This window comes from Schistocerca serialis, chromosome 4, assembly GCF_023864345.2.
Source record: "Schistocerca serialis cubense isolate TAMUIC-IGC-003099 chromosome 4, iqSchSeri2.2, whole genome shotgun sequence".
Classification (NCBI taxonomy): domain Eukaryota; kingdom Metazoa; phylum Arthropoda; class Insecta; order Orthoptera; family Acrididae; genus Schistocerca; species Schistocerca serialis.
The window spans coordinates 226,895,037-226,922,225 of record NC_064641.1 but is presented as its reverse complement, the minus strand read 5'-3'; the positions used below and the strand labels follow the sequence as shown (position 1 = coordinate 226,922,225).

At 38.3% G+C, this 27,189-nt stretch overlaps 1 protein-coding gene across 4 annotated transcripts in view; it reads right to left on the bottom strand.

Moving 5' to 3' along the window:
- Positions 1-27,189, bottom strand: part of LOC126473377 (MOB kinase activator-like 2) — a 528,601-nt gene that overhangs the window by 137,038 nt on the left and 364,374 nt on the right. For all 4 annotated transcript variants that reach the window (XM_050100386.1, XM_050100385.1, XM_050100387.1 and 1 more), the window contains exons 2-3: positions 19,921-20,084; positions 19,547-19,643 (exon numbers count right to left, since the gene is read on the bottom strand). In XM_050100386.1, coding sequence (XP_049956343.1) covers positions 19,547-19,643; positions 19,921-20,084 — 261 coding nt within the window. The remainder of the gene's footprint in view (positions 1-19,546; positions 19,644-19,920; positions 20,085-27,189) is intronic.

Below are 27,189 nucleotides of genomic sequence, written 5' to 3'. Positions count from 1 at the left end.
AAGATGCATTGTAAACAGTAGTATGCTAATGTTCTGGGGCATGTAAAATCGTGGTGCTGGCTTCAAAGCAACATACAACAAAATTCTGTAGTACTACCACCCCTTATTATAGCTCCATGGAAGCAACATTATAATAGGCTATGGTACACAACGAATGTATATATTTGCATCTACACTAATTGCAACTGATATCAGATATTCTCATAAAAATTTCTTATCCTGATTTCATATACACTGAAGTGCCAAAGAAACTGGTATTGGCATGCCTATTCAAATACAGAGATATGTAAACAGGCAGAATACAGCACTGCGGTCGGCAACGCTTATGTAAGACAAGTGTTTGGCGCAGTTGTCAGAACGGTTACTGCTCCTACAATGGCAGGTTATCAAGATTTCAGTGAATTTGAATGTGGCATTATAGTCGGCACATGAGCAATAGGACACACCACCTCCGAGGTAGCGATGAAGTGGGGATTTTCCTGTACGACCAATTCACGAGTGTATCGTGAATATCAGGAATCTGGTGAAACATCAAATCTCCAACACTGCTGCGGCCAGAAAAACTCCTGCAAGAACAGGACCAACAACAACTGAAGATCATTGTTCAACATGACAGAAGTGCAACTCTTCTGCAAATTGCTGCAGATTTCAATACTGGGACATCAACAAGTGTCAGCATGTGAACCATTCAGCGAAACATCATTGGTACAGGCTTTTGGAGCCAAAAGCCCACTTGTGTACCCTTGATGTCTGCAAGACACAAAGATTTATGCCTCACCTGGGCCCATCAACGCTGACGTTGGACTGTTAATGACTGGAAGCCAGGTCACATGAGTCTTGTTTCAAATGGGGACAACCTCTAGAATCCATGGACCTCGCATGTCAGCAAGGGACTGGTCAAGCTGGTGGAGGCTTTGTAATGGTGTGGGGCATGTGTAGTTGGAGTGATATGGGACCGTCTAGATATGACGCTGACAGGTGACACGTACATAAGTATCCTGTCTGATCACCTGCATCCACTCTTGTCCTTTGTGCTTTCTGACGGACTTGGGCCATTCCAGCAGGACAATGTAACACCCCCCATATACAGAATTGTTACAGAGTAGCTCCAGGAACACTCTTATGAGTTTACACACTTACTGGCCACCAAACTCCCCCGACATGAACATTATTGAGCATATCATGGATGCTTTGCAATGTGCTGTTCACAAGAGAACTCCATCCCCTCATACTCTTATGGATTTATGGGCACAGCCCTGCAGTATTCATGGCGTCAATTCCCTCCAGTACTACTTCAGACATTAGTCGAGTCCACGCCACGTCATTTTGTGGCACTTCAGCGTGCTCGCGGCGGTCCTACATGATATTAGGCAGGTATACTAGTTTCTTTGGCTCAAGTGTGTATGCATATGTATAAATAAAACCAAATATCCTAAAATATTGTATACTATAAATAACACATTATAAGAAATATTTGTCTTCTGTAAAACAGGTACTGCTGATGATGGGTGGATGCCCAAAATTTGCCCAATAAAATAAACTACCATAAAAAAGCAACATACATCAAACACATGATTATTGATACTGGGGGCACCAAATATACAACACATTCTTACCGAAAATGTGATTCCTGAATAATGGGCACCTTTCTGAACCAAACTAGCATGTGACTTTAAATCTTTGTGAACATTATTCTTATTTATAATTTTGATTCTAGGAACTGAGTTGTTGTATTGAGAAGAGAGAGATATTTTTAAAGATAAATTTCTTTAAGGAATAAATATATTGGGGAGCAACCATTAGTATTCCTAGTTTCTTAAACAGGACTTTGCAGGACGTTACTGAGTTCACATCACGAAGTATTTGTACTGCACATTTTTGGACTTAAGCTTCGTTTGATGAGTTACTCCACAAAATGATCCCGTATGACGCAGAATGAATGTAAGCAAAGTATGCTAGCTTTTTCATCTGCAATGCAAACAGAGATTTGTTTAGACACTTGAGCAGTTTTGTAGAACACAAATATATATAAACCAACTTGCTTGCATTACGATGAAGTACAGACAAAGTGGATTAATTAAAATGTACAAGCATTCAAACATCTCTTCAAACATGTGTGCACTTCAAGAGACATGAATCAAAAACATGGACAGGTAGTAATGAAAATAACGGTATTCCCACAGTTAGGTCAAATGAGGTAAATAAAACTCTTCAAGGTATAAAGGGAGGGAGGCACTCTGATGTACTGGTGTTTCGACAGAAATCATTAAACTGGATGAAAATCGCACAAAATAAACTTGAGGAGTTATTTACAGAATGCTAGCAATAAAGAAAACTGCCTGAAGCTTGAAGAATTCTGTAACCACTCTCATTCACAGCAAATGCACATAAAAAACCATATTCTTGAAATGCTGTATTTCAGTGCCATTACCAGTTTCAGGCATTCATGCCCAACTCCATATTGCTAATGTTTCTTATTACATTAATGTTTTATCTGCAGCATGTCATCCATTTCCTGCTGCTGGTAAAAACATTAATGTAACTGGAAATGTTAGGCATCTCAAGATGGCACTGAAATAAAGCATTTTAAAAATATTTGTGGGCTGTTGCGTTATTAACTAATAATCATCAATGATTGTGGAACTCATGAGATCAAGCACGGATAAAATAATGTTAAAAACGATAGGTTTATCAGCCTTCTATATACATTACGTAAAAGATATTTGTAAAAATATCATCAACCGCACAGAAAAAAACCTTAGAATTTAATGTAGCAAAGGATAGCCATATTCTCGTCAATTCATCACCAAACAAAACTTTGGTAGTTGGTGTCCTACAACTTGTAGATATTTGTCAATGAATCGCACTGCCCATCGTCAGCTATTGTGAAGATTTTTGTTACAGCCTTACACACATACTGCAATAATTGCGTTATCCACCACCCGACACATTTGCGTCTCTCACTACCTTTCCATCAGTCTATTGTTAACTGTTGTGAGTGACAGTTTTATTCTTGAAGGTGAGTAATGACGAATTATACTGCTTTGAATAATGGCTGTGACAGGATATAACCCATATCCTGGGTTGGATTCCTACTTTTGAACTGGGTTTTTTTTTTCTTTTAGCTGACTATGGCATCTGGTTGGTGCAACTTGATGTTCAAAAATTTGGTAATTGGACACTATAGATGTGAAAGAAAAGGAATACAGTGACAATCACGGCACCTTGGATCCAGATTTGGTATGAGTATTTGATAGTAATACAGAAACCCAAAGAGATTATAGTAATGGAGCAGATAAGGGGCTGTCAAAGAAAATGCATTTTTCTCTTATTGTATAGCATTATGCACCAATGGAAAATAATGAACATTCACTCTACTACTATGGAAAAAATGGACATAAATGGTGTAAGAATGGATTGGCAATAAACATCCAGACACAGAGTCACAAAAATGTTACACATATGCAAGAGGTAACTGGTGCATGGGGAGGTAACTGGTGCATGGAAAAGGCTTTCTCCAGATATTACAGATGGTACACAGAAAGATGATTGGAAAGCAATATTCACAAATTAAAATACTGAGAGCTAGTAGAGGTAGTGAAAACAGTAAGTTCAACAAATGAAAGATGGACTAAAGCAGACAAACCAGACTGAATATTGAGAATTAAGCTTTGAAGAATTTAAAACATTTATAGGACTGTTGTTCTTTTCAGTTATATTTAAATCAAACAATGAAAGTTTAGAAGCAATGTTTGCAATAGATAGTACAGGTCGAGAGATGAAAAAGTGTAACATGTCCTTCATTCTGATGATGCCAGTAATATGGCTGCAAAGAAAGAATCTGATAGAATAGTAGCCATTTAACAGATATTCCAGGAGTCTGTTGAGAACTGTCAAGAAATGTATTCAATGCATGAATATGCATGCACAGATGAAATGCTTATTAGGTTTTGTGGAAGATGTAAATTTTGGATGTACATGTTGCAAAAACCTAGTAAGTATGGTCTTTAAAATGGTGATGAAGAAAAACATCTGGACATTCCAACACAGGCTGTACTCAGGCTTTGAAATGTTACTGCAGGAACTAATCATAACATTACTGTCAATAACTGATTTTCATTCATCGTGCTAAAGAAGGAGCTACAAAAGAGGAATCTAGCTTATGTAACTATACTCAAGAGAAACAATGTGATATGCCAAAAGAGTTTCTACATTCAGCAAGAAGAGAGGTACTCAGTGTTTGGTTTTCATGAAGACAACATACCTGCATCACATGTGCTTACAAGGACAAAGCTGTAATTTTGATTTCCTCTATGCACCATGCAGCTCAAGTATCTGAAGAAACTACAGAACAAGAAATCACTTATTTATTAATAGCGATGAGGGTGGACACTACTGACGAGAAATTCACAGTAAGGTAGATGGGGATGAAGCCCCTTGGGGTAAAAACCCGCACTGAGGTTTTGAACTGACCACCATTGATTCATGAATTTACCACCAACGAACAGGTTTCCCTTGTTGTAACTTATTACTCCACGGAAGTTCATCTAGGCAGGTCGTTCCAGGGATGAGAAAATGAAGTAAATCTGTTCCTTACTACTTACATGAACTTTTCTTAAGTTCTTACTTGAACATTGTATAATGTATGGTTTCAAAAGAAGAATCAATGAATTACTTGTTGGGACACTCCTGGATTTAAGCTTCAATTTCATGTGGACAAAATGTTAGCGTTGGTCACCAACATCAACACAGCACATTTGCCATAAAATGGTGAAATACATGCAGGTGTTTTGGTATGAATCCCTGCATCTCCAGTAGTTTGATGACAATTCTTCAATGATAACCCCTGCAACAGATTACATTCAACCCAGACTGCATGATAATCTCATCAGAAGACACAATTCCACTGCCTAAAATAAAGGTTAAGAGAAACATTCTAGCAAAGCATTGAAATCTGTGCTTCCAATGTAGACACAAAGAATCCAACGGTAAAGAAAAGCTTATTATTGAGAGGGAAAGATGTGTTAAAGAAAGAAAAGATTGTACTATAGAAACAAAATGATGTAAACTAGATGTCATTACATGAATTTTAAAAAAAATGAAGAAGAAAAAAAGTGAAACTGCCAATTAATTATTCTTCACAGTCAGATTCAAACTTTTCATTTCATGATAGTTGCTCAGATATAAATATGGACTTACTATTTGGTGAAGGCATATCCGAAGAAAAGGAACAAGAGCCAATCACTCAATGACTTCACTGTAGTACAAGTGCAGGGAAGAATCTAAAACTGATTCTAATTCTTTGCGGTCAAAATAATTTCAATATACCAGCTGGAAGGCTATGAAGGTGTGAGTGCAACAATAATAAAAAACTTCCAGGAGCCCACAAATTTACTGGGGCACAGAAAGAGTTATTTATTGGCACTGAAGATAACGAATATGTTGAAATCCACAGGGATGAACACAGCATGGTTCCACAATGCAACAACTTTTTAAGAGGACATAAAAAAGTACACTATTTTCTAGGTACCTAGGTAGCTTAGAGATAGATACTGAAGTCTTTCCATTACCCTACTAACCCTCCTTTCATGAAGAAGAAAGTATTGTTTTGCCCAAGTATTTTTAAGCAGTGTGTTCAACTTTATGGGATATTGAGTTCAGTATTGTGTTGGGTAGCTTGGCTACAATACAACATTACAAAGGGTTATTTAAAGTACTTTTATTATGCAACCATCCTTTTTATTCATGTTCATCTCAAATGGAGCAAAGACCTGCACTGCGGGATTTTGCCACATTTTGTGAGATAAAACCCAGAATATATTTTTCATTGCTTTGTTAAACTGTAAATTTCTTTGTAATGATAATCAAAGAGAGATGGAATTTGAATGGGGTTTAGCTAACAATCCAGTCCCTGACTTCAATCTGAAATTGCAGTACACTCTACCCATCATTGTCCACAATGTCAGAAAAACTGAAAACTGTGGGGCTTCACAACCACCTATCCCATATTCTAGCAACCACAGAACTCATAGACAGCCTCTTGCACTTTTTGGACTATCTACTGAACGTTTCTATCATGAATACATAAGTAATTTATTTGGCCATTCATCCACATCAGAAGAAAGCATATCATTAAGTCCCTACCAAAGCAGTTAACAGAACCACATCTTGCTAAAAGCATGCTCAACAGCCACATTCTATGGCAGAGTCAAGTAAGTATATCTGATATCTTGAACAAAACTCTTTCAGCAACATGTCAGGATAACTTACTATAATATGCAAGAGGTTTGAAATGTCCACATGGGAATGAAAAAAGAAAAAAAAGAAAGAAAAAAAAGAAAAAAAAGAAAAAGAAAGAAAAAAAGAAAAAAAAAGGAAAAAAAGAAAAGAAAAAAGAGGTTGTTCCGTACACACCTTTCATAACAATGGGGTTCTTATCTATGATATTTTGTGTATTATTCTTTATTATTTGACATTCATAATATTATTTCAGTCAATCTTATTCTTTGTGTTCCTGTTTTGTGTTTCTTTAGGTTAGGACAAACTATAGTTTCCAGAACTTCCAGAACTTGTGACCGAGCGAGGTGGCGCAGTGGTTAGCACACTGGACTCGCATTCGGGAGGACGACGGTTCAATCCCGTCTCCAGCCATCCTGATTTAGGTTTTCGGTGATTTCCCTAAATCGCTTCAGGCAAATGCCAGGTTGGTTCCTTTGAAAGGGCACGGCCGATTTCCTTCCCAATCCTTCCCTAACCCGAGCCTGAGCTCCGTCTCTAATGACCTCGTTGTCGACGGGACGTTAAACACTAACCACCACCACCATCACCACCACCACCACCACCACCACCAGAACTTGTGAAGGTAACAATATGCTTTCAGCACAGCTTATGTTCACTCACAAACAATTAACAACTGTAATCTTACTGGTCACTATTGCAATAATTCAATTTTAAGTTCATTAAGTTGTCAATCATTACATACATATTGGCCAGAGGAGCTGTTTTTTATGACTGAGTAGAAAACATCCCACATCTCAGGCTGTGTCACAAAGTAAATATATGCCATGTTAATGGTTAACATCTAGACACTTTTAAACTCCGATATTATACTGTATTATTGATTTACTGGATCTGGTAAACAATAACTACAGTATTTGTATTGAGCTCCATTATCCAATTTGTGTTTTCATGCTTATGTGAGATGGAGCATCGTATATATATTGTACAGATACTGTAACTGAAAAACTTCTTATGGCTAATGATGATTAGTAACAATAATAAGGATTTTTGTAATGCTTGACATTGATACAACACGATTTTTGCACATATGTATATACATTGTTCTTGCACATTTAAAAAGGAAATAATCAGAAGCTAGAACTACTGAAAATGATCTGTATGACCACAGAACTCAATCCACAGAGTACTAGAGATCAATATACAGCACCACACAGTGTTAACGAGGTTCTTGCACACATAGACTGGCAGCCGTTGTACGAGACAGATGATGTTAATGAAAAGTACAAAATATTTATTCATAGTTTTAATAAGGCACACAATGTGGTAAAAACAATAAGAAAACAAGGCAACTGCAAAGATCTTAAGCTTCTATAAAAAACTATCAAATTAAAAGAAAATTTGAAGGACCCGTACATTCTATTTATGGACATCAAACTGTAGTACTTCATAACAAACTACACAAAACAAAGGAAACCAGTACGTGAAGTCAGTAATATTGGAAAAGTAGCACAGATGGTAATAAATGAAGTATATAAGAAAAGAGTGTCCAGGCTGCAGTAATATTGTAATAATAGAAAACAGAATATTGGTAAGTGAATCAAAGAGAGCATATGACAAATTCATGGATTAATTTACAACAACATGTGGCTAAGAAGTATATGATTCAACCCTGACTGTCAAGTTAACTGAAATGATAAATTTATTTTTGTTAGGAGTGTTACTGAATGTGACATAGCCATAAATTCATTTCACGGTTCAAAATAAGAACATCTAGTTGCTGTGATTTTGTAACACTGAGATCAGCAAAATGGTTTTATCAAACCACTTGTGAAACCTTGAAAAAAATAATGAGCACTCAGTACACATGGAATTTTTTCATTTCCGTTTAATATCAGATGTACAATCAGTTGGTGAACTTAATTGCATGCTGATATTACTGACCCCAGTGCTTGATTAGAGTCAAAGTTGTTCAGATTTGTTTAAGACATTTGATCCTGTGAATCAGTGAGTACCCTCACACAAATTACAGTCAAGTGGTATTAAAGATAAAACAGCATTCACATTGTGAAATTCTCATCTCTGAGACAAAATGTGCTACACTACACTGGAAAAGCAAAGGGCAGATCGTGCCACTAAAATAATCATACACAGTTCTCAGCTGTTGCGTTTCACATCGAAACATTTGCTGGACACACTGCCACAAAGGAACCGTCTGTGCCATCTAACTGTTGTATCATGTCATGGTGCACTGTAGTAGTCATAAACTTTTGACAACTCACAAAGAAAACATTAGACTCATCATCTCGAAATCTGTGGAGTTTTTCCCCCACTTTGTTAGCTAACTTTCGGTAAAGTATGAAGCACGAAATATGACATCTTCATGTCATTTCTGCACTTGAAACTGCTTGGTGTACAGCCCTGTACACTCTAACTACACTATGCACTGCTCTTGTGGGAATGATTTGCCAAATGAAAGTGGCTGAAAGATACTTAAATATCGACATCTACATTTATACTTCAGAAGCTACCCAACAGTGTGCGGCGAAGGGCACTTTACGTGCCACTGTCACTACCTCCCTTTCCTGTTCCAGTCACGTATGTTTCGTGGGAAGAACGACTGCTGGAAAGCCTCCGTGCGTGCTCGAATCTCTCTAATTTAACATTCGTGATTTCCTCAGGAGGTATAAGTGGGGGGAAGCAATATATTCGATACCTCATCCAGAAACGCACCCTCTCGAAACCTGGACAGCAAGCTACACCACAATGCAGAGCGCCTCTCCTGCAGAGGCTGCCACTTGAGTTTGCTAAACATCTCCGTAACGCTATCACTCTTACCAAATAACCCTGTGACGAAACGCGCCACTCTTCTTTGTATCTTCTCTATCTCCTCTGTCAACCCAACCTGGTACGGACCCCACACTGATGAGCAATACTCAAGTATAGATCGAACAAGTGTTTTGTAAGCCACCTCCTTTGTTGATGAACTACATTTTCTAAGGACTCTCCCAACAAATCTCAACCTGGCACTCGCCTTATCAACAATTAATTTTATATGATCATTCCACTTCAAATCATTCTGTATGCATACTCCCAGATATTTTACAGAAGTAACTGCTACAGAAGAATGCTGAAGATTAGATGGGTAGATCGCATAACTAATGAGGAGGTATTGAATAGAATTGGGGACAAGAGGAGTTTGTGGCACAACTTGACTAGAAGAAGGGATCGGTAGGTAGGACATGTTCTGAGACATCGAGGGATCACCAATTTAGTATTGGGGGGCAGCGTGGAGGATAAAATTCGTAGAGGGAGACCAAGAGATGAATACACTAAGCAGGTTCAGAAGGATGTAGGCTGCAGTAGGTACTGGGAGATGATGAAATTTGCACGGGATAGAGTGGCATGAAGAGCTGCATCAAACCAGTCTCAGGACTCAAGACCACAACAACAACAACAACAACAACAACAACAACTGCTACCAGTGTTTGTTCCGCTATCATATAATCATACAATAAAGGATCTTTCTTCCTATGTATTCGCAATACATTACATTTGTCTATGTTAAGGGTCAGTTGCCACTCCCTGCACCAAGTGCCTATCCACTACAGATCTTCCTGCATTTCGCTACAATTTTCTAATGCTGCAACTTCTCTGTATACTACAGCATCATCCGCGAAAAGCCGCATAGAAGTTACGACACTATCTACTAGGTCATTTATATATATTGTGAAAAGCAATGGTCCCATAACACTCCCCTGTGGCACGCCAGAGGTTACTTTAATGTCTGTAGACGTCTCTCCATTAAGAACAACATGCTGTGTTCTGTTCAATCCAGCCACACAGCTGGTCTGATATTCTGTAGGCTCTTACTTTGTTTATCAGGCGACAGAGTGGAACTGTATCGAACGCCTTCCGGAAGGCAAGGAAAATGGCATCTACCTGGGAGCCTGTATCTAATATTTTCTGGATCTCATGAACAAATAAAGCGAGTTGTGTCTCACACGATCTCTGTTTCCGGAACCCATGTTGATTCCTACAGAGTAGATTCTGGGTTTCCAGCAATGACATGATACACAAGCAAAAAATATGTTCTAAAATTCTACAACAGATTGATGTCAGAGATATAGGTTTATAGTTTTGCGCATCTGCTCGACGACCCTTCTTGAAGACTGGAACTACCTGTGCTCTTTTCCAATCATTTGGAACCTTCCGTTCCTCTAGAGACTTGCGGTACACGGCTGTTAGAAGGAGAGGCAAGTTCTTTCCCGTACTCTGTGTAGAATTGAATTGGTAGCTCATCAGGTCCAGTGGACTGTCTTCTGTTGAGTGATTTCAGTTGCTTTTCTATTCCTTGGACACTTATTTCGAAGTCAGCCATTTTTTTGTTTGTGCGAGGATTTAGAGAAGGAACTGCAGTGCGGTCTTCCTCTGTGAAACAGCTTTGGGAAAAGGTGTCTAATATTTCAGCTTTACGCGTTTCATCCTCTGTTTCAATGCCATCATCATCCCAGAGTGTGTGGATATGCTGTTTCGATCCACTTACTGATTTAACGTAAGACCAGAACTTCCTAGGATTTTCTGTCAAGTCGGTACATAGAATTTTACTTTCAAATTCACTAAACGCTTCACACATAGCCCTCCTTACGCTAACTTTGACATCATTTAGCTTCTGTTTGTCTGAGAGGTTTTGGCTGCGTTTAAATTTGCAGTGAAGCTCTCTTTGCTTTCACAGTAGTTTCCTAACTTTGTTGTTGAACCACGGTGGGTTTTTCCCATCTCTCACAGTTTTACTCGGCATGTACCTGTCTAAAACGCATTTTACGATTGCCTTGAACTTTTTCCATAAACACTTAACATTGTCAGTGTCGGAACAGAAATTTTCGTTTTGATCTGTTAGGTAGTCTGAAATCTGCCTCCTATTACTCTTGCTAAACAGATAAACCCTTCCTCCCTTTTTTTTTATATTCCTATTTACTTCCATATTCAGGGATGCTGCAACAGCCTTATGATCACTGATCCCCTGTTCTGGCTTACAGAGTCAAAAATTTCGAGTCTGTTATCAGTAGGTCCAAGATGTTATCTCATGAGTCGATTCTCTGTTTAATTGCTCGAGGTAATTTTCGGATAGTGCACTCAGTATAATGTCACTCGATGCTCTGTCCCTACCACTCGTCCTAAACATCTGAGTGTCTCAGTCTATATCTGGTAAATTGAAATCTCCACCTAGGACTATAACATACTGAGGAAACTTATGTGAAATTTATTCCAGATCTTCTCTCAGTTGTTCTGCCACTAATGCTGCTGAGACAGGAGGTCAGTGAAAGGAGACAATTGTTAACCTAGCTAGTTTGTTGAGTATCACCTCTACCCATAATAATTCACAGGAACTATCCACTTCTATTTCACTACAGGATAAACTATTACTAACAGCGACAAACCACCAGTTGCATGCAATCTATCCTTTCTAAACACCGCCTGTGCCTTTATAAAAATTTTGGCATAATTTATCTCTGGCTTCAGCCAGCTTTCCATACCTATAACGATTTCAGCTTCGGTGCTTTCTATCAGCACTTGAAGTTCCAGTACTTTACCAACACAGCTTCGACAGTTTACAATTACAATACCTATTGCTGCACAACCCCTCCACTCAACCCCTTACCTCATGGCTCATACCCCTGTAATAGACCTAGATGCAAGACCTGTCCTATACATCATCCCACCACCACTGGTCACAAACTTCACCTATCCCATCAAAGGCAGGGCTACCTGTGAAACTAGTCATGTCACCTACAAGTTAAGCTGCAACCACTGTGCTGCATTATTTGTGGGCATGACAGCCAACAAGCTTTCTGTCTGCATGAATGACCATGGACAAACTGTGGCCAAGAAAGAAGTGGACCACCCTGTTGCTGAGCACACAGCCAAACCTGATTCCCTGCATTTCAATGACTGCTTCACGGCCTATGCCATATGGATCCTTCCCATCAACACCAGCTTTTCTGAACTGTGCAGGTGGGAACTTTCCCTGCAATATATCCTATGTTCCCATAACCCTCCTGGCCTCAAACTTCGTTAGTCATTGTCCTCTCCCATCCAGTCCCTTCTCTGTTCCCATTCTAGCACTACACAGCCCTCATTCCTCCATCGCACACTGTCTTTTTACTTCTCCCCTCTTCTGATGTCTCCCCCTCCCCTCTGCCACCTCTCCACTCCCTCCATCTAACCTCCTGACAGCACATAGCTGCTCTACCCTCTTTCCACCTCATCCCTCCACGCTCCCCAACAGTACATCATTCTCTGCCGTGCCTACCCTATCATCTCTCCCCCTCCCCACCCAAGCCGCCTCCTTACTCCCACCGAGACGCCTCTCTCATCATGCACTGGTGCTGCTGCTTGCAGTGTGGCCTCAGTTGCCTGAGACTGCAGTCACGTGTGTGTGAGTTGTGTTTGCGTGAGTGTGTATGTGTGTGTTTGCCATCTAATTCTGACAAAGGCCATACATGGCCTTACTGGCTGAAAGCTATTATTTGTGACAGTCTTTTTGTTGTGCCTATCTGCGACTCAGCATCTCCACTATATGGTGAGTAGCAACTGTCCTTTTCGCAATATTGTTACATTCCATCCTAAATGTTTTATATCAATAAATAAGTGATGAAAATTTTTTATTGCAGCATTGTGCAACCCTTTCTGTGCTGAAGACAATCTTAATGTTGACTAATGAATGACAATTTTCTTCTGATATTGTAACTATGTACATCACTGTTCCTTTTGAACTGTAATAGAGGATTTACAACAAACTTTCACGAGGGACTAAATATACTGTGAAGCAGCAGTCAGAATTGCGGCTCCTTAAGCAGACTTATACAAGATGATTGTGGGTGAGCACCACACATTATTCTTACTGTATGGTTTTTAGTAATGAAGACTTCCTTTCTTAAAAATTTTAAGTGTTCCAAAATGTGCTTTTTCAGTTTAAATTCTTATAAATATGGACACCTCAGAATTCTGAAGTTTCCATGCCATTTATTTTTGGTGTAGTATCTGTAGATATGCGAAACTGAATATTTTGTGTCCTTTTAAAATTGAGAGCAAGACCATTTGCAGAAAACCAGTCAATAATATTTAAGCAGCCAATAATAGTTTTAAGAACATTGCTTACCACTTTTTTGGCGTCTGTACAAAAAAGAAGTCTGTAAGTAGTATAGGAATAACCCCAGGCTGTGTGTAAACTAACATAATGCTTGCCAAACAATGGAGTTGGAAATAGCTACAATTGTTGTTGTGGTCTTCAGTCCAAAAAGTAATATGAAGTAGCTCTCCCACACTAGTCTTCTCTGTGCAAGTCTCTACACATATGCACACTTATGCAATCTAAATCTACTTTAACTACCCAATTGTCAAGCCTACGTCTCCCTCTACAATATTTACCCACTATGCTTCCCTCCATCACCAAATTAATTGTTCCTTGATGCCTAATGATGGGTCCTATCAATGTAGACTTTATGTTCACCAAGTTGCGCCACAATTTTTGCTCTCACAATTCCATGCAATACCTCCTCCTTAGTCACTTGATTTATTTATCTGATATCAGCATTCTTCTCTAACACCACATTTCAAAATCTCCTATTCTCTTTTTATCTGTATTGTTATTCATCATTGTTTCAGTTCAACACAAGGTTTACGTTCTGACAAATACTGACAGAAAATACAGAAATTTATATTTGGAATAAACATATTTCTCTTTTTGATGAACTGCTGCTATTCCCAGTCCAAGTCGTTTACTACTTCATCACCATCACCAGTTGTTTTGCTACCCAAATAGCTAAACGTGTCTGCTACTTTTAGTATCCCATTTTTTAATCTAATTCTCTCAGCCTCATTTGATTTACTTGAATTACACTTCATTTCCCTTGTTTTATTTTTATTCATATTCATCTTATATTTTCACGATACTACCCATTTCTTTCAAATGATGTTTCAAGATATTTCATCTGGCAAAATTACAATGTCATCAGCAAACCATGTTGTTCTTATTTTTCTATTGAAATTTATTCCTTTTTGAATTTCTCTTTCATTTCCTTTCGTGCTTGCTTCTCTTCTGTTTCATTTAGAGCTCGCTGAAGGTACATATTTAATAACATGGGGGGAGGGGGGGGGGGGGAGGAGGAGATAATCTGCAGCCCGGTGTCACTCCCTTCTGAACTATTATGCCCCTTTCAGGACCACTGGTTCTTACGATTTTAGTTGATATGTGGGTACTATTCAGTACATTAACTTTTAAGAAAAGATCTTTTCAACTGGTTGCACCAAAGCCGCTATTTATTTATTTATTTATTTATTTATTGACTGATAAGTTTCAGGCTTTGCCCATGTTGACAAGCAACCTATTACAGAGGATGGATGCATTGAATGTAAATAATAAAGGTATCAGTAACATTATGGTCCAGGCAGTAAGTACCTACGTATTTTGTATTTGGGATATAATTGGCATCGACAGTTCTATTTACGTCATCAGACTTTAGATGTATTTCAGATCTGCATTCAAACATGTCACTGTTATACCTTACCTGTAGTATGTCAGCATATGAGCACAAGATAAATTTTCCATAATTGTGGTACATTCATTATTCAGCATGATCTGATCCAAATGACAACAATTTATCATAAATGCTGTATTTGCTCTCCCTGGAGCTCACTGTATATCATGCTTGCTTATTTTTTGCAAGTGTTGTCATAAATTTGATGGCTCTGTGACTGTATTAGTATTACCGGCTTTGTCCAGTGTGGGACACAGTGATCCACCACATTACTGTTGTACAATAAATTTTCATTTTATTTTTCCGTTGCTTAAGTGGAGACATATTATTTAATTTGTTTTTCTACATATGACAGTACTGTCCTGCTGTTTTAATTGGTTTTTCCGTGAATAATCTGTGGTCAGGTATTTGGTGAGTGATTAATGTAGGATGGGGTGCAATTTATATGTGATTATGGAGGTATTGAAATTTTCTATGAACTGTTTGCTGCATGATTCTGTTTATTCTTTTAACAATTGTTCTGGGTGCTTAGCCATATGAAAGTAGATTTTTATTTATTCTAAAATGTCCATTAATTGGCCTTTGGTGGCATTATTAAAATTGTGAATTTTCTCCCAATATTTTGAGAGGTGTCTTTATTTCCTCTGGGTTGTGTGCTGAAAGAAGAAAGGTTATTTTCATTTATGTTTGTGTTTCTCTGTATCTTGTTTCAAAAGTTCTGCCTGTCAATCCAATGTAGGCCTTTTTACATTCATTGCATTCGATTTTGTTAACTCCATAACGATTATATGTTTTGTTTGTGTTTTGTCTATTTCAAGAATGATTTTAGTGTTACTGATGCATAATCCTTTTTGTGATTTTCTTTCTTTAATGTGTAATTTGTCCTGCCTGATACATGTCCCCAGTATGGAAGTGTCATAAATTTATCTATCTCTGTTGTTTCAGTCTTTGTCAGGGTGATTTTGTCTTTGAATTTTTTTCATTTTGTATTTAATTTCTTTTTACACAGTATTACTTAGAGCGTATTCTGTGATTTGACCTAGTACTGTTCTAAAATATGCTTCTTTATGGCTCCTTGTGAATTGTGGAAGTTAATGCTGCCATTGAGTTCATGTATGATTGTGAAGGTGGTATTTCTGTGCATATTATCAAAATGTTGGAAGCTGCTAATTTCCACTACTGATCAGTTAAATAAAATGATGAAATCACCTATGTACCTTAGATAGTACTTTACTTTTCCTTCGCAATGGTCTTGTTTCTCAAATAATTTATTTTCTAGGTGGTCTGGAAATCTAAATCAGTAGTGTAGCTGACAGGCAACTAGCCATCACAAGATCAGTTTTCTGCGAGAGTATTTTAGCCACTGGAGCTAAAATACTTGTGTGAGAGTATCATCATTGGTAGTTCCACTAATTCTTGAACTTATGCTTGTGATATGTGTCTGCATTTCAAGGGTTTTCTTTTACGCTAATAGTCTCATCAATGGACACAACTGTGTGTATATTAATTACACCCTAAGAAAAGAATGTACTGTCATCTGGGATTTTTGTGTCTTTAATCTCTAAGAATTAATCCCATCAAGTTTTTTGAGTATACTGTGTACTGTATGTGTAATTGTTGCATATGATTTTGTTCAGCTTTTTCTCAGTTAAGAATGCAAGATTGTTTATATAATTTACAATGAGTCTAATTGTGACATCTGGTTAGTGTACTTTCCGTTGGGTTCTTAGCTTGGAGCACTGGGGGTTAATGACTATATACTTATTCTGTTCTTTTTGTGTTAAGACAAGTTCAGATTCCTTGATTACTCTTTTTATTAATTCTTGGAATCTGTTTGTGGGGCCTTTATCTATATGTGTGAGCCTTAAAGAATTCTATTGTTTTATTTATATACTAATGTTTCTTCATCAAAACAATCATATTACCTTTGCATGCTTGTAATGCTATGATGTTATGTGCTTCTCATTTCATATTAATGTTGTACAAATGTTGTTGTTCCTTTTTTTTGATTACCATTTTCTATTTTCTTATTATGTCGTACAAGAATCTATGACATTGGCAGTTTTGCTAGCTAAACTGCTTTGCTCTGTCATGAAAATTTTGCTATGTCCAGTGCTCCTTTTGCGTGGTTGATCATGGAAACTACATTGGTGGCGTTTGCTTTTTTGACTGATTATATCCGAGTTCTTTTGGTGACAAATTCATTTAATTATTATTAAGGACAAGGTCTGCTAAATTAGTAACCTTTCAACTGAACTTAAAATCAGATTTTTTCAGAACTATTTTCAAATACTGCTATTTTTAGTTAAAAAGAGCATTAAATTTCTGACTATGTTTTATTTTAACAACTTCCTACATTAATCACTCACCAACTATGGCTACAAACTTTCACCAAAAGTCCAGTTATAACAGCGGGGCAATACTGTTGTATGTAGATTCCACTGAAATACAAATGAAGTACTATTTGCCCTCTTAAATAATGCTATAAATAAAATAAAAGTTCATTGCACGACAGTAATATGATGGAACATTGTGTGTCACACTGAACAAAGGCAGTAACAGTAATACAACTGCATACTAAACTGAATATTTCAGAGTTTCTATAAGAGCATATAATAAAATTCTTTGTGTCAATATCGGTCAAATTTATGATACTGCAAATGAAAAATAAGCCAGTATGATACACAGTGAAATCCAACGGGACCAAATTTTCCATTTTATACGAAATATCATTATTGTGCATGGAACAGATCATGGATAATGAAGAAACCACAATTAAGATAAATAAGTTGCTCGTACATACTACACCAAGGCAGAACTACAATAATTATGACATGTTTGGATGCACATCTGAAGCACGTCCAAAGTGTGATGCTATGAATAGAACTGTTCACACCAAGTAAATCCAAAACATAAAACATGTATATGGATCATAATATTAATCATACTGGATTATCCGCATTTGATGAATCCACTCATACATTATGTTCTCTACAATAGGTGGCATTTGAAAATGAGCAAGAACCAAAAATAGTCAGCTAATAAATAACTAGTGGCTTTGGGGCAAACAACTGAAAATGTCTTTCCTTAATTATCTGAGAGCTACAAGATGCAACATACTGAAAATCTTTACAATACATTAATTTTAAAGGCATATGGTGCCTGGATTAATGTATTTAAAATAAACATAAAATAATTGAAAGGAAAAGTTTTACACACTTAAAGAAATACCATTTAGAGCAATGCACATTGTGACTCACTTTAAACAGCTTGCTTTTTTTTTTTTTTTTTTTTTTTGTAAATTATGTAAAGAAGACTGTGACACTACATATTTCACATACAAGTAATATGATCAGAAAATATACAATATACAAGGTGTACAACTTTGCTTCAGCCATTTGCCGATATGTGGCGACAACGGTAAGTAGTGGTCGAAAGAAACAGATCGCAGATGTCAGACAGTTAGCTTGGACCTCGTCAACGTAACCTCATTCAAACATTAGTCAATTTGTGTCTGCATCATAAAGTTGTTCTTGATTGAAAATGTCAGTTTACGAGCCTAATTCTCGTCATTGACAGGAGGTGTTACTGTTTTGTTTCAATACGAAGAAAACAGTGGCTGAGGCTCATTGAATGCTCTCAAGTACGAATGGTAAGGACGCTATTAGTGACAGAACGTGACTTGAGTAGTTTCAACACTTCAAAATCGGTGATTTTAACGTTGTAGACTGGCATAGTGGTGGAAGAGAGAATGGTTTTGAAGATGTAGAATTGGAGATATTGCTGAGTGAAGCCTCGTGTCAAACTCAAGAAGAATTGGCACGATTAGTAGGAGTGACACAGAGAGACATTTCAAAATATCTCAAGGCTATGGGCATGATTCAGAAAGAAGGAACTTGGGTCCTGTGTGAGCTGAAACCAAGAGACGTTGAACGGCGTTTGTGTGTTTGTGAACAGTTGTTTTAGAGGCAAAAACGGAAGGGATTTCTGCATTGTACTGTGACTGGGGACAAAAAATGGGTTATTATGATAACCCTAAACGCAAAAAATCATGGGGATATCTGGGCCATGCTTCCATGTCGACGACCAAACAGAATATTCATGGCTCCAAGATCGTGCTCTGCATTTGGTGCGATCAGCTCGGCGTCGTGTACTATGAGGTGTTAAAACCAAGTGAAACAATCACTGGTGCCCGTTATCGAATCCAATTAATGCATTTGAGCAGAGCATTAAAAGACAAATGGCTGCACGATAAAGAGATTTTGCAGCATGACAACGCTCGACCCCATGTTGCAAAACAGGTCGAAATGTACGTTAAAATGGGAAGTCCTACCCCACCTGCCGTATTCTCCAGACACTGCTCCCTCTGACTATCACCTGTTTAGATCAATGGTGCATGTCCTGGCTGACCAACACTTCCGATCTCAAGAAGAAGTCACAAATTGGATCGATTCGTGGATCGCTTCAAAAGATGGACAATTTTTTCGATGCGGGATTTGTACACTGCCCGAAAGATGGGAGAAAGTAGTGGCCAGCAATGGAAAATACTTTGAATGATATATGTGTAACCAATTGTTCCATCAAAGCCTCAAATGTAGGGGGAAAAAAACGGCGGACGCAAAGTTGTACACATTGTATATACTTCTACAAAGCTTTGGTTGTCAGGTAAGGTGTTAAGTCAAATATCAACCAATGTGTCAAGAATTTTCAGTATTCAAAGATGTAAGTATGATGAACAAGATTATCATCTGAGGCATCCGTCAGCTTACCTGTAACCTGGACCAGTCATGTCTGGGCATCCAGACATTGTACAAAATTCTGATATTGTCCCATATAAAAGATTTATATGATCAAAAAATGCAATAGCTGAAACAAAATAGAACAGATACTTACAACAACCATACTTCGAGGTATTCAAAAATTATTAATAATATAATTATTTGTGAAATACAAGTACTTTGCTTAATCAGTTTGGAGATGATAATCTAAAATCTACACTGGATAATTTTGCTTCCACAAACAAAAATGTAAATTTAAATTTATTTTATATTTGATAAGGAATTTCCAAACACTAGATAAACTTTTAAAATATTTTTATGATAGTAGTTGTGTCTACTGTCATCTAAAACAGATTACAACTTACTATGGGAAGCTAGCCATTCATTGTAGTCTACTCCTGCTGGTAGGTCCACCAAGACTCTCAGATCAATATCAGGTAACTTTCGCTCAAGGAGCGCTTCTTCGAGGTAAAGTTTTGGATCATCTGCACTAGGGGTTGATGGTTCTTTATCTTTCCGACGGGCTTTCCTGTAACACAGATGACAAAATTTTAAATATCCGATGGCAGTACAGAGCTCATAAACCAATTCCAAAACTTTGCACACATCAGGAACATGAACAGTTATTAGACATAATGTAGAAGAAATGATATAGTGCGTTATCCTATTAACAGCCAGAAAAAGGCAGCCTTTTATTAAGACTGATCATATTGATTTTCTTTCATTTTGTTGATGTGTATAATGTGAAAGGAAAATTTTACAGAATTTAAATGTAAGAAAACAATAATATACTGGTATTTTGTTGTACCAAGACAAATATATAGATATCATCATAGGAAAGTGCTTCAAAAAAATCCTTCAATATTTTAAAAATAGCAGCAGTTACAACACAAAACAGTAAAAAATGAAAAGTAATGATGGGCCAATGGTTCACTTAACATCTTACTGTATCCACCAGCTGGTTTGGCCAGTAGCAGACTGTAAGTACCCCTCGCCCTTACCTAGATGAAAGGTGAAGGTGGTCATCAGGTTTGAATGCAGAAGATAATCTCACAATCTGATGGTGAATAAAATGGAGGAATTGCGTGATCCAACTTATACCTTTACAAATAATCAAGCCATGTAGAAAGTTGTCTACACAAACACATTATCCCTGGTTCTAACTGTTCAAAGCACCCTGCCAGAGTGCACACAGGCCATTTTCTTATATTAGCCTGCACCTCATACTGCTTTCAAACACACAAATGTTAACTAGATGCTCAAGAATTATTAAAGTAAAAGTTGGCAAAGATAACCAACAAACAGAAGAGTACTAGAAGATCAAGAAATAAGGTATCTGGGTATCTCCCTAGGCAATTTGTAATGGAATAAAAGCAGTTAAGGTAGGTTAAAACAAACCGATTGTTGACATTGCTTTTGAACCTAATAAGAAAGCTTCAGTTCAATGGTAATGTTCTGATTCTTTGCTGTGACAACACAAAGTACATCCAGATCAATGCTCATGTACTCCCTACAACAGACAAAACCCATAAAAAACAGGCCAACTTTGGGACGAGAACATCAAGACTTTCTTGGGTTACTTCAAACTTAAATGGAGAGAAACAGGCTAGTCTTACCATATAGTATACTCCAGCAGATCAACGAAGAAAATAATGAAAGTCCAAGTACAAAAAAATGCCATGTTCAAATAAACCATTACCCCTCCATGATTAAGATGAATTTTGTCTTCCCTCCAAAAGGCTAAGAAGCCCATCAATAAAGGCTGCAAGAATGAAATGACCAAACAAAAGTCAATGAAAATGTTTAAAAAAACCATCAACTGCAACTGAGCTGACTTTGCCAATATCTGACACCCAAAAAATGGGAATACAGCTCAGGTGACATCTTACAAGGTATTGGCATGCAAAACAGATGCCTGGGAATGATTTAAATGCTAAAGAAACAGAAAGACTTAAGACATATTATGTGAGAGTAGAGAAATATACCTAAGCATTCAAATACATTAAGCAATTCTACAAGAAATAACAGCACTAACAGATTGACCAAGACATGCAGAAAATAAATGTCAGAAATGTTTATCGAGCATTCTAGTTATGCCTGTGTTTTACTAATGAAAATGGGACCTTGTGCCTACACAATCTACACCTAGATCTATACTCTGCAAGCCACTTTATAGTGTATTGTGTTGTGGAGAGAAAACTTTTCACATCTGGTTTGGTATCTTAACATGTGGCCTATATCTCAGAAAGTATTTGATTCTGATTATATTCTTACAGGTCTTTTTCTGATTTTGATCAGCATCCTCTCCTGTAAGAATATCAAACACTTACTTTAAACACCCTGTGTAACAACTTAATGAGCCAAAACATGTGCAAACACAACCTACTAATAACAACGCAAATAAGATTACAAGGAACAAAAATGTACCAAAAGTGGTTCAGGGAGAACATAGTTCATTGTATTGTTATTCAAGTTTGTGTAGCTTTCACTTTCAGTGACTTGGCCAGAATCAAGACTGACTGAACTTTCCCTTTTTCACAGACATACTGTAGTACAAATGGAGCTCACATTGTGATAAAAAGCTTCAAAAACATTGTCTTGGAGGTGGTTTACCACCAGCTAGTGTAAACTGCAAATGATTAGCATGCCAGCGCAACTTCACATGTAGGCATAAGTAACACCATCTACATTCTGTGAATGAGGAAAGATTACACAGGATCTTTCATTCAGAAATTGCATTTGAATGTTGGTTGTTTGCGAGTATTTTGCATTACGCCTCATGAAAGAGAGCAAAACGTCCACCACAATGTGTTGGAATTTGACAAGTCAGCACAGCGATTATTATTGCAGATTCTCTTTAAATGGCAGTAGCGGCAGGCTTGCCGGCAGTGGTGGTTCCGACAACATTGAATATATGGCACAACGTCGTCTTTTCTGTCAAGTCCCAGTACTGCATGCAGAATGTCTGAAGAGAAGGAACTTGGCCAGATTGCTCGATTTATTGTCATAGGGTGCCAGTGAGTACACAACACAATCGTATATGGTTCATGTATCCAGTAATTTGGACAGCAGCCATTACATTTCAACGTGTTAAGGCCTGTAGCTAAGAGGTCTCCATGATTTTATCAGTCAACAAGATCACATTTTGTCCATGCTGTCCTGACCTACCACGGTGCAGAGGGTTTTTGTATGTTGTCATGGCCAACATGCTTTTCAAATCTCTCACCCACTGAACACACACTGTCAGGGGCAGCCAAGAGACTGGTGTGCATGACTAGCAAGTCACTATGATGTATTAATTACGGTATACTAGAGAATGACATATCTTTATTACTTAAGCCCAATTTTTTTATTGAAACTTCATTTATTACATGGTTCTGAAATTTCAATTCCTGAATATTACGTTCCAACTCCACTCCAAAATGTGATCAAAATAGTAACTAAAAAAAGCTTGCACAGGTCCGTGCCCCTCTCTGGTTCTGCATTTCCTCATATTAATCATTCCTGCGGTGGTTTCTTCCAGTTTTATGCAATCACAATGTGGGGAATATTTCGGTGCTCAGCAAATCCAGGACACCTGCAAAAGAGTGTGCATGGAAAAACTCAAAATCATAATGAAAGTTACAACTCTCTGATAGGAAAACTGTGCCCCAAGACAACATATGCTTCCACAACTGCTGACGAAATTGCAGCATGCGATGCTCGTTTAGTTTTTAACTGTGCTAATCTCGGCAAACTACGGACTCTACAGATGCTACGAATCCAGGAGATTTTAAATTGTCAATACTGAAGAAAGTTGATAACAGGAGAATTGATGCAGCTGAAATTATTATTCCTCAGTTTGAAAATCAGGTTAACCCAAGAAGACAAGCAAAGAAAAGACTGCTTTAGAGCGAAGAGGAGAATGCATACAGCTTACACTATTTCACCGAGATAAGGTAAGGCCTAATACCATGACTGTCAAACCTTCAATTCAGGTTGACTATCAAATCTTCGATTCATGTTTCCCGTACTTACATTTTGGCAATTTTATGTGCCTTTTCCTGGCAAATCATTGACATTATAGAGCTTAAAATTTGGCATTCAGTTAGTCAATATTCTAGTGAAACATTTTGTGGAAGGAATTTTCACGTACTACAATAGTAAGGCATCTATACAGGGTGATTCAAAAATGCATGTAAATATTTTAAGGGTGTATTTGTGAGGTAAATATAAGACAAAAATGTTCTATAAATGTTTTTCCATAAACGTTTAATTCCAGAGTTATCGTTAAATACGAAAGTCATGTCCGTATCAAAACGACGGCAGTGCAAGCAGCAGGATGCCATATTCTGGTACGTAATTCACATACGTATCTCCCAACAGTTGATTCGAAACTGCATGAATAGTGTTTGTTTTTGTTTGCACGTGATGTTTACTCCTACTGTACGGAAGATGGCGCTGATGTTGTTGGTAACGGAAAAGTACGTCCTGTCGTTCATTCATCGTCGGAAGGCTAAAGGTTTCGTGCACATGATGTACTCAAACAGTGAGTATGCTGATATGCACCTTGTGTATGGTGCAGCAGATGGAAATGTACTTGCAGCAAGACGAAGGTACAGTGAGCTGTTTCCAGGAAGACGGTTACCACGTCATCAGACGTTTGTATCTGTGGACAGACGTATGCGGGAGTATGGCATTCGTCCTGGGCCACATTCAGGTCGACCACTTGAGCATGCAGTGAACGTCGAGGAACATGTTTTGGACCTGGTAGACCAAGATCCATCTATCAGTACGAGACAAATTAGTGCAGCTGTACGACTTCCACAATCTACTGTATGGCGGCTGCTTCGGAGACAACAGTTGCATCCATTTCACCTGCAAAAAGTGCACGAATTGACACCTGAAGACTATCCTCGCCGTCAGCAATTCTGCCAGTGGTTACAAGAGCGTCATTTGAATGATCCAATGTTCATTCGGCGGATATTATTCACAGATGAGGCCATGTTTACTCGTGCGGGTGTAATCAATTCGCATAATATGCACCAGTGGGCTGTCGAGAATCCTGGCGCGAGAATTGTGCGTGGATATCAACATCAATTCTCCATAAACATTTGGTGTGGTATTGTGGGGAATTACTTACTCGGACCTCATGTTCTGCCTCCAAGGCTGAATGGGCACGCGTACTGCGAATTTTTGGAGGGAGAATTGCCTGGATTGTTACAGGATGTCCCTCTTGCAACACGAGCCACCATGTGGTTTATGCACGATGGTGCTCCCGCCCATTACAGCCGCAACGTAAGGGCGTACCTCAATTCTGCGTATCCACATCGATGGATAGGTCGCGGAGGACCAATTGCTTGTCCAGCCAGATCACCTGACCTGAACCCTTTAGACTTTTATTTATGGGGCCGACTAAAGACATTGGTGTATTCTTCTGCAGTACCGAACAGAGAAGTGCTACAACAAAGAATTGAAGGTGGTTGTGAAATTATTCGTGGAGAGTTGAACGGACTGTGTAATGTGCAGAGATCATTGATGCGACGAGCATGGGTCTGTCTGCAAGTTCAGGGACAGCATTTTGAACATGCATTGCATTAAGATTTGTGCAAATACAGTACAGTACAGTACAGTCTGTAAAATGCTTCAATTTTCCTTAGTTATTGTGCATTGCTGTAGTTCAATCAACAGGACCTAAATTAATACAGTGTTCGCGAGGAATTGTTTCAGTTTGTTACGTCACGTTTATTTATCAGTTTGCGTTGTTAGTCCAAATGCACTGTAATTAAACTGTGAACTCTGGGAATTAAATACCTTACGTTGTATTGAATGTATTATCCTGTTTTGTTCATAACTCTGTAATAAGCCAAGTATGGAAAAAATTGTATAGAACATTTTTGTCTTATATTTACCTCACAAATACACCCTTGAAATATTTACATGCATTTTTGAATCACCCTGTATAAGAGAAAAGCCCTAGGATTTGGTACTTTTTTTACGGAGATTTGCAGAGCTGTAAAAATCTAGCGAAAGACTGTATTAATAGTCTGTTACAGCGATATGTGTAATAGTGGTATATCAACATTTGTACGAAAATACTTTAGTTTTGTTCTGACATATTTTTCAAGAAAGGAACCTTTGTATTCACCTTGCTGAAAAACTTCAATTGTTTGTAATAAAAAACATATAACTTCAGCAAGCATGAAAAAACATTATGTACCGATATAACATTCCTTAGCAATGGTGCCAAATTCAGTTACACTGCATTGAAAACTTCGGATTTTATATTGCAATGTCCCTCCTTCAGAAAAATATTATAAAGATTAGTTTATAATAATTTCTCATTAGAATAGAATTCACTGTTGCTGCCAGAGATGGCAGTTATGCATGCTAAATTTCTCACCCCGTATTCCCAGTAATTACTTCCTACTACAGTTTATGTTAGCAGGAAATAAAATTTCGTCCTTCGCTATACTTCGCGTTGTGGCAGTTCTAATGGCCAGGCGGATGTGTGACGTGGCGGGTACAGTAGTCGACCGCGTGCAGGAGAGACAGAGCGGCGCCCTGAGACTCCCGCGCGAGTGCGCAGGAAAAGATAAACAGACTGCCGATACCCGCAATCTCCGCAGGCGCCGCGGCGTTCCCACGCGCGAGACCCGTCCTTACCACGTGGGCGCAGCGCTAGTGTAGCGCCGTGAAACAGCTTGCACCAGCAAACGTACTCAATCTGCCAACGTTTATCCACGGTGCACGCTCGTGACACATTCTTGAAATCTGCTCTTTCTGAAGTCCTTAATAGTATGAAAGTGGTTGAGTGACAGTGTCACAAGCTCACTGGACAAAATATTTGTCACTCCGGCAAAAGAGCACGGTTGCCTTGGGACGCTGTAGGTAGGTAGTGTACAACTGATACCAGGAGCTCCCTCCATAGCTCACGTAATTCTTGGCAGAAAGTGGTATGTATGTGCCAGCTGGTTGTATGGAATCAGCGCAGCAAAATGGTTCAAAGAGGAGACGTATCTTAACAGTATAAAGGAATTAGCGTGTTTCGACAGTCCTACGACCAAACTGCCAATGGCGTTGCGCGACGCGCGACTATTCGGCGCATCAACGCCAGCTATCCAACGCGTGGCAACCATGTTACACAGCGTAAGAACGGTGGTCTTAAAAAGAACCTGACTAACAGTGATCGCAGGTGATTTTCACTCTTTTAAATGTGAATCAGTTTCATGTCTGACAGAAACTGCTGATGTCAGTGAACGCAAATCCAACACAACCTGTTTCCAAGTTATGCTGTGTTTCATTTGAACAAGCAACTTCGAAGCTCCTGCAATCCGTGTTTCACATTATTATTATTATTTATTATTATTCTACACAGTACTTTGTTATACACAGAACTGGAAATGCCACTACCCAAGACAACCAAACGGTACCTCTAAACACTCCAGCATGGGAGCAGACACAACCACAACACGTTCTAATAACGCACAAAGGACACCTTGGGTGACGAATTTCACGTTGATTGCGGGTGCGAAACTAGAGAGAGCACATGTTGCGATTAAATCATCTTGCGAACGAGGCTTAGCTTAAACTGCGGCGGTACTCGTGTACCAGGGTTGTTCAGATGGGCTCAAATAGCAACATTCGGCAAGACA